At 43.2% G+C, this 8,475-nt stretch overlaps 2 protein-coding genes across 2 annotated transcripts, besides 14 other annotated features; both read left to right on the top strand.

Annotated features, from left to right (window-relative positions):
* Nucleotides 1-8,475: part of a sequence feature (sequence corresponds to BAC RPCI93-6H23) that runs on past both edges of the window.
* Nucleotides 782-816: a sequence feature (AT_rich).
* Nucleotides 1,255-1,277: a microsatellite.
* On the top strand, nucleotides 1,376-2,860 carry Tb927.8.7970 (hypothetical protein; the record flags this gene model as incomplete). Its single annotated transcript, XM_842529.1, has 1 exon — nucleotides 1,376-2,860. One exon carries the CDS (start codon nucleotides 1,376-1,378, stop codon nucleotides 2,858-2,860), a length of 1,485 nt encoding a protein of 494 aa, XP_847622.1.
* Nucleotides 1,652-1,675: a microsatellite.
* Nucleotides 2,887-2,937: a microsatellite.
* Nucleotides 3,184-3,239: a sequence feature (T-rich).
* Nucleotides 3,440-3,574: a sequence feature (T-rich).
* Nucleotides 3,593-3,628: a sequence feature (AT_rich).
* Nucleotides 3,701-3,841: a sequence feature (GA-rich).
* Nucleotides 4,033-4,093: a sequence feature (T-rich).
* Nucleotides 4,210-4,241: a microsatellite.
* Nucleotides 4,599-4,619: a sequence feature (AT_rich).
* Nucleotides 4,801-4,841: a microsatellite.
* Nucleotides 4,964-5,004: a microsatellite.
* On the top strand, nucleotides 5,139-7,619 carry Tb927.8.7980 (vacuolar-type proton translocating pyrophosphatase 1; the record flags this gene model as incomplete). The annotated part of the gene is made up of 1 exon (XM_842530.1): nucleotides 5,139-7,619. One exon carries the CDS (start codon nucleotides 5,139-5,141, stop codon nucleotides 7,617-7,619), a length of 2,481 nt encoding a protein of 826 aa, XP_847623.1.

The following is an 8,475-nucleotide window of genomic DNA, read 5'->3' on the forward strand; positions in this document are numbered from 1 at the left end:
TTAATATGATTTAGTTCGGGGTTACACGATATTGAGCTGAATTTTTATGTTGAGTTAGTCTTTGATTATGCCGTTGCTGGAACATCTTTCGTTGTGGCTTGTGTCCTGACCGCCTTTTCTTTACTTTCCCCCTTTCTTTGCCTCTTTTTAAAAAAAAAAGAAAATTAAAGCGAGTTACTCGTCTTTACCCTTCTTAAATTGTTTTGTTTTTTCTTTTTTGCTCTTTTTCTCCCCTTTGCCTTACATTCTTGTTGTGTACATGTATATCTCTACATATTTGTGCATTTTTATCTATATTTTATGCTTCAGGAGATGTATCTGAACATATTTCTGCTATATGTCATTTGGTGCAAACACAACGAGATGAGAAAAATCAAAAAGTAAGAAAAGGAGACAAGCGGACAGACATATAAATAAATAAGCAAACAAACTGTTCCCTGCATGTAAGGCAATAATATTTGACACCAAATAACAATAATAATTTTAACATGAATAAATGCAGCCATATTGGGCGACAGGCACGGGCACATCACATGTTATGCATCCATTTGAATTTATACAAAGCTGGTGGCGGTTGCTATTTTTCAAATTGTCGAAACCTTCATGAAGATCGGTTGCTCTGCTTGGAGGGGACTTGCGGAGTGCTTTTTTTTTGTTTTATTTCGAAAAAAAATTTTTAATGTCATTTTAGGTATCGAACTTCACGCTCATATACAAGGAAATAAAATCAATTAAAAAGTTTCTTCATTCTTCCGCACCAAACAAACAATGGAGGTGCGTCTTTTTTTTTTTTTTCAAAATTATTATTATTATTAAGTAAATGCGTGTACACAGATGTATATTTATTTATTGGTATGCACACTTCTTGTATGTTTTCTCCCCCTTATTTACCGATTTGTTTCTATTTTGGAAGTATTTAACTTAATTTATTTGTATGTGTGTGTTTCTTTTTTTTTTTTTGAATGTTAGAGCGTGTGTTTTTAATGTTTATTTTTCGATTAATATGTTGTCTTATTTTTACTTTTCTTCTTTGTGTTCCTTTTTTTTTGCCTGTTGTTATTTCCACTACTGGTGATTGATCATATTGATTTCATCGCCACTTTGGAATATAAAATCGTAATTAGAAAAGGTAAAAGTACGAATTGAAAAAAGACGAAAAAACAACAACAACGAGAGGCAAATATTAAATAGGTGAAGACGAGTTTTTTTTTTTTAAATATCCCTTAAAGGCAAATAGCAAAGCAGATATCAAGGCACACACACGCACACACACACACCCGCAAAAAAAAAAAAGCGGAACTAAAGAAGAAGGCACAAAAAAGACTTGCATCAGCTAATTCTTCTTTGGTTTTAAATCTGACGACATTGTGGTAAAATGGAAGACGCAACGAAAGAAACATCGGCTCCTGCAACGCCAGAAACACATGACGCTATGGAAGAACATGTGACTGCGCTTGAGGACACAAATACGCCACAAACGGGATCTTTGGCTAGATTGAAATCTTGCACCCTCGAAACAAACAATCAAACAGTTCCCGCTCCTTTTGAAGCAACATTCAATGATGAACAGCCGCATGGCGCGGCATTGCCGTTGGAAGGCATTCCTGAAGTAAAGGAAGATGTTCAGTGCGGTGCATACGGGGAGGGGGAGAATAATAATAATAATAATAATAATGACTCTGTTGAGCTTCGCGGTGAAGCTGAAAAGGAGGAGGTTGATGTGGGCTGCTCCGAGGAGTGTGAGGAGGAGTTTAGCTCAGGTGGGGATGACGCTTCGGCAGCAGAAGAGGAGGGAGGCGAAACCAAAAGAGCACGCAGGGGGAAGTCGCGCCGGTCGCGCAAATCAGACGGAGGAGATGCGTATAACCCCATCGCTGAGAGTGAATACAAGGCAATCAGTAAAGATGTTATCAACTGTGTGTGGGGTAACACTTTCCTACAAGCATCAAGTTCCGTGGAGAAGGACTTGCTTCCACCCGAGCTTCTGGAGCCAATGGAGCGCCGGCGCGTGTTTATAACATCGTCGCAGGCCCGTCGCCTAAAGGCACTCCGTGCGGCCCAAATGATTCAAGAGAAAGACGATACACACGTTCAGTTTGAAGCGAATGTTGATCTCCCACAGGTCACATTGCCGATACTGCATAATACTTTACGTGTGGAGGGAGATGGATTTGGGAAGGCAAACAAGTCAGTTGATTCGGCCTCCGACAAAACTGAATACCATGGTTCAAACAGGTGTGATACGGACTCTGATGATGAAGTTGATGGTGCGGGACAACAAGGCGAGAAATCTTCTGAGCAGATCGGACATGCCGTGGGGGAGGCGCAGTTGCCACTAATATCAGGATGTGGTAGTCATCCACAGGTTCCCGGTGCAGATGCCAATGGTGCTCCATCATCCACCCTTCACCCCAAGCCACCATGTTCAAATACATTTCCATGTTCAGTGGCTGAAGACAATGCAGGTGCTGGTGGGAATCCTGTGGATGGTGGGACACGAGTGTTGCCATTCAGTTTCTTCACTATGGTGCCCATCAAGGATAAACAAAGGGACGTCGTGCCGGGCTCTCGAAATTCGGCTAGTTTGAGTAAACCACGACTGTCTACTCAGGCGGGCCGTCGCATGTCTAGACGACTGTCAGAGGTGCCGCCACCGAGTGCGCGGTATCCAACACCACCACGACAAGACGGAGGCGCTCTGCCGCAAAAGTCAGCCACCTCCACCCTTTACGCGTCCGCTGCTGAAAAACTGAGGAGCCAAAATGGAATTTGGGAGGAAATGTATGAAATCATTGAGGAGACGCGTGATTCCGTCTTGTATGCCGAAGCAATGGAGGCATCCGGGGAGATGATTGAATGAAGGAATAAATGAATTGGCAACCACACGTGCGTGTATATGTGTGTGTACGTGTATGTCTGTGCATCTTGTGTCTGTGTTTTCTTTTTTATCCTTTTTTATTTTACACTGATGCACGCTGTTGAGAGGATATATGTAAAACAACAACAACAAAAAAAAAAAAAGGAAGATAAGGCTAGCAGCAAACGAACAAACAAACAAGACGGAATCTTTCACTTTCCACACTTACCAGAGTCTCCGTGTTTATCTCTATTTTGTGTATGTCTTACGTCCGTATGCCACTTTTCGGATTCTTGTTTTACGCTTCACTCACTCACGTCGCTTGCTTCTTTTTTTTTTTCTTCTTTTCCGTTCCTTTCGCTGCTTTCCCGTTTTTGTTTTTAAAAATCTTACTTGTGTTTCTTTTTCCTGACTTTTTCCCGTTTGCAGATTTTGCCGTATTGTTTTTATCCCCCAAGAATGAGGAAAAAAAAAATCCTTTCTTTCCCTTCCAATATAAATTTCTCGTTGTGACATTACCGGTCACGCGGGAAACAAAAAAAAAATTGTTAGACCAACGCGTACGCACACGTGCAAAGTCGCTTTCTTTTGCACTTTAGTTTTATTTTTCTTTTCTTTTCTTTTTTATTGTTATGTTTCATTATGTCTCGTGATATTCCTCTCCTCTCCTTTTTGTGCTTGTTTTTTTTTTTCCTCTTATTGATCTTTGCACTTCTTACATTGAACTGAGGAGGCAAAAATAATTTTTTTTTTTTTTTGAAAAAAAAAATAGATTTACACTCACCTGTAGTAATATACGTGCAAAAAAGGAAGAAAAAAAAAAGGACGGTTTCGGATGCGTCCAGAAGGAAATAGGAGGAGGAGGGGAAGGAAGAATCAACATGAAAGAAAAGGAGGAGAAAAAAAAAAAGAAAGGAAGAGATGAAGTGCAAATAATAAAAGAAGAAACCAGGCAAAACAGTAGAGGGAAAGTAGAGAAAGAGATGAGGTGATGGAAAAGGTGATGATGACGATCAGACGTGCTCTCTTTTTTTTTTTTTCCTCCTTTCTTCTTTGTTTACATATTTTCAGATGTATACGTAATGTGTATATATAAAAATTTATATACGCATAATCATGTGTCATTAAAATAAACCGCGTGTTACCTCTGTATTTATACAACGACAGGCCTAGCCTCTTTTTTTCTTTGCTTTTTTTTTTTTCCTCTGTCCTCCTTCCTTCCTTTTTTCTTTTTCTCCCTACTGGGATTAAGAAATCAATCAATCCACATCTCCGCTGAAGCGCAAAGGCATATATATATATATATATGTTTGTTTATGTACCATAGCTCATTCTTTCCTGTTTTAGTTTCCCTTTCTTTCTTTTTTTGTTTCATTCTTTTTTTTTGTTTGCGTTTTGTGTGCGTGTGTAGTCCTGTTTTGCCATAAAACTAATGCTCTGAATTTGTCCCTTCTTAATTTTTTGGGTGACGGAGCTCATGCGAAACTTTTGTGCTTGGGGAAACTTACTTTTGTTTGCCGTATATTTGTATGTAAATGTGCGCAGGTGTACGCATTTGCGATTCATCATTGCACGAACTGTTCTGTATAGCTGACGTTTCTTCTTTTTATCCCCCGCTTCCGCGAAATTTATGATTTTGTTTCTTTTTCTGTTTCTTTGCCTTTTTGTTACTTTTGTATTATTTTCCCCCTTTTTTTCCAAAAAAAAAGGTTTTGTCCGATGTAACTTATTTTTGTTCTCGATTATTATTAATTTTATTATTGTCGCCATTGCATTTACAAGTGAAAAGTTCACTTATTTATTTAACTATCACGATTCACACCTCGTGTCAGGCGCTCAAATTCCTGCTTTTCCCTATTCTTTTTTTTTTCATTTCATTTCTTTTCTTGTACCCCCAACATAATGATGCTGCTGAACAGTCTTTGAGCGATTCAGTGCTGCGGTACATATATATATATATATATATATATATATATATATATATTGGCGAGGTGATTTTTTCCCTTAGTTTTAGCTCATTTATCGACAAGAGGAGAAGTAAGAGAAAAAGAAACAGAAAAAAACAGAGGGAATTTTAAGCCACTACTGATCAATTTATTCATTCATTTATTATTCATTTATTATTAATATTTATTATTATTATTATTTTGATTTCACACTCAGTCTGGTCAGGCTTTCAGATTATCACGTGGGTGGGCGTAGCGGATCTTAAAGGAAAAGAGAAGGGATTAAGAGGTAATATCAAAGCGACAGAGAAAAGTGAGAAAAGGACGCGTGTGCGATGATTAAATTGTCACCACTGCTTCTAAAAGCAGCCGTAGTGACGGCATGTTTATGCAGTCTTGCCGTCGCTTCAAGAGTTGAAAAACAGACAACACTCAAACCAATCGAAAATGCCACAACTTACCAACAGGAGCTGGGGGGAAGAGGCAAGGTGGATTCACCGATTGCACCCGGTGACGCGGTATCCATCACAAGTGGTATTAAAGTGATGAGTGTCACGACAGCTACTGCTATCATTTTCTTAGCTAGTGCGTTTGGTTTCAGTTTTGCCATGTACTGGTGGTATGTTGCATCTGACATTAAAATCACCCCTGGCAAGGGTAATATCATGCGTAACGCTCATCTCACTGACGAGGTGATGCGGAACGTCTATGTGATTAGTAAGCGAGTATCTGACGGTGCCAACGCATTTCTTTTTGCAGAGTATCGGTACATGGGCATATTTATGCTTGGGTTCGGTGCTTTGCTCTATTTCCTACTTGGCGTGGCCATGTCCTCACCGCAGGGCGAAGGGAAAGACGGCCGGCCTCCGGTGGCCGTGGAGGCCCCGTGGGTGAATGCTGCATTTTCCCTTTACGCATTTGTTATTGGAGCCTTCACGTCTGTGCTTGCCGGTTGGATTGGAATGCGCATTGCGGTGTATACCAACTCCCGCACCGCCGTCATGGCGACTGTAGGAAGCGGTGGGAGCGACGATGACGTGTTGGCAAATGGCAGCCAATCTCGGGGTTACGCTTTGGCGTTCCAAACAGCGTTCCGAGGTGGCATCACAATGGGTTTCGCACTCACATCCATTGGTCTGTTTGCTCTCTTCTGCACGGTGAAACTGATGCAGACGTACTTTGGTGACTCGGCCGAGAGGCTGCCGGAATTGTTCGAGTGTGTCGCTGCTTTTGGATTGGGCGGGTCATCCGTGGCGTGCTTCGGCCGTGTGGGAGGTGGTATTTACACCAAAGCCGCTGATGTTGGTGCCGACCTTGTAGGGAAAGTGGAAAAGAACATTCCCGAGGATGACGCACGTAACCCCGGTGTGATCGCCGACTGCATCGGTGACAACGTTGGTGATATTGCCGGCATGGGCTCTGATCTCTTTGGAAGCTTTGGTGAGGCGACATGCGCGGCGCTGGTTATTGCTGCAAGCTCCGCCGAGCTCAGCGCAGACTTCACCTGCATGATGTACCCGCTTTTGATCACTGCCGGTGGTATTTTCGTTTGTATTGGTACCGCACTTCTTGCGGCAACTAACAGTGGTGTGAAATGGGCTGAGGACATCGAGCCCACACTCAAGCATCAGCTGCTGGTGTCAACCATTGGCGCAACGGTTGTGCTTGTGTTCATAACGGCTTACTCACTTCCAGATGCCTTTACCGTTGGAGCAGTAGAAACTACCAAGTGGAGGGCAATGGTGTGCGTTCTATGCGGTTTGTGGTCTGGTCTTCTTATTGGTTACTCCACTGAGTACTTCACTTCCAACAGCTATCGTCCTGTGCAGGAGATCGCAGAGTCGTGTGAAACGGGTGCCGCTACGAACATCATCTACGGCCTTTCACTCGGTTACATTTCGGTGCTCCCTCCTATTCTGGCTATGGCTTTCACGATTTACCTTTCGCACCACTGTGCGGGTTTGTACGGATATGCGCTTGCTGCGCTGGGCATTCTGTCCACCATGTCTATTGCGCTGACAATTGATGCCTACGGCCCCATTTCTGACAATGCCGGTGGCATTGCTGAAATGGCTCACATGGGACATGAAATCCGTGAGATCACTGACGCGCTTGACGCTGCAGGTAATACCACCGCTGCAATAGGAAAGGGTTTTGCCATTGGTTCCGCTGCTTTTGTGGCGTTGGCTCTGTATGGAGCGTACGTGTCACGTGTTGGCATCTCCACTGTTAATTTGTTGGATGCTCGAGTGATGGCTGGCCTGCTCCTTGGTGCCATGCTTCCTTACTGGTTTTCCGCCCTTACGATGAAGTCAGTGGGTGTAGCAGCGATGGATATGGTGAATGAGATCCGCCGCCAGTTCCAGGATCCAGCTGTGGCTGCTGGAACGAAGGAGCCCGATTATGAGAGTTGCGTGAACATTGCAACGGGTGCGGCACTGCAGCAGATGGTGGCCCCCGCTTGCCTGGTGATGCTCGCTCCAATTGTGACTGGCATTTTGTTTGGCCGTTACACACTTGCAGGGCTGCTTCCTGGTGCACTTGTCTCTGGTGTGCAAGTGGCCATCAGCGCCTCCAACACTGGTGGGGCGTGGGATAACGCAAAGAAATATATTGAGAAGGGTGGCCTACGTGACAAGAGTAAAGGAAAAGGTTCGCCTCAGCACGCGGCTGCGGTGATTGGCGATACGGTTGGAGACCCACTGAAGGACACGTCGGGTCCAGCGCTGAATATTCTTGTGAAGTTAATGGCCATCATTTCAGTAGTGTTCGCCCCGGTTGTGCAGTCCAAGTTGGGAGGGCTTCTGGTGAAGTAAAGCTACTGCTAAGTTTGATGCGACCTTCGCTTCGACGGTTGACGAAGCGATGTGAATAGAGGGGATAAAGCAGTTATGTATCGTCGAATAGGAGGGTGTAAAAAATGAAACAAAGGTTCAGAGAGAAGGTTATCATAACTAGAGCGGCAGAGGAGTGTCCGTGTTGAAGCGAGGCAAGTTTGTTTTTCTTTTTTTTTCTTTTTGACTTCCTGAGTGAAGAACAGTTTTGACCGTTTCGCACTTGTTAGACGGCCACGCCCGTGACAAAACGCTTATCGTAGGGGAAGAAAATAAAAAAATGACAAGACGAAAACGCAGGTAGCAACAAGAGATAGCAAGATGAGATCTGGCGGGAGGGACTTAAAGTTGGAGAGGTGAAAGGGAATAGAAATGAAGGACATATGCAGAGGCAGAGGTGTTTACGGTCACGTGCCGTTAGAGGAATGGGCTGTGTCGACACATATTTTGCTGTGAAATTGCTTTTTGCCATCTTGAATGTTTCTTTTTTTTTTCAATTTCGCACCTTTGAGGAAGATGGGATTTGACATACAGACAGGGATGAGTGAGGTGAAGGGGTTGGGGAAAGGGTCAAGAGGAACCGGTGGTACTGTGTGTTGACCATACTGTTTTTCGTTAAAACGCTTTCATTTCCATTTCCTTTATTTGTGATCGGCTTCCTCTATCTTGGGAGGATATCATGTCTCTCCATCTTTTTTTTTCTATCTTTTCCTTTCCCTCTTCGACTTTTCATTGTTGACATTTCGTGTGTTTCTACCCTCTCGCCACAGAACTGAAAATGAGAGGGGTGTATAAATAATAATGGCCTCATATTAAGAGTTTCGCTGAGTGTGTCTGG

Source organism: Trypanosoma brucei, chromosome 8, assembly GCF_000002445.2.
Source record: "Trypanosoma brucei brucei TREU927 chromosome 8, complete sequence".
In the NCBI taxonomy this organism is placed as follows: domain Eukaryota; phylum Euglenozoa; class Kinetoplastea; order Trypanosomatida; family Trypanosomatidae; genus Trypanosoma; species Trypanosoma brucei.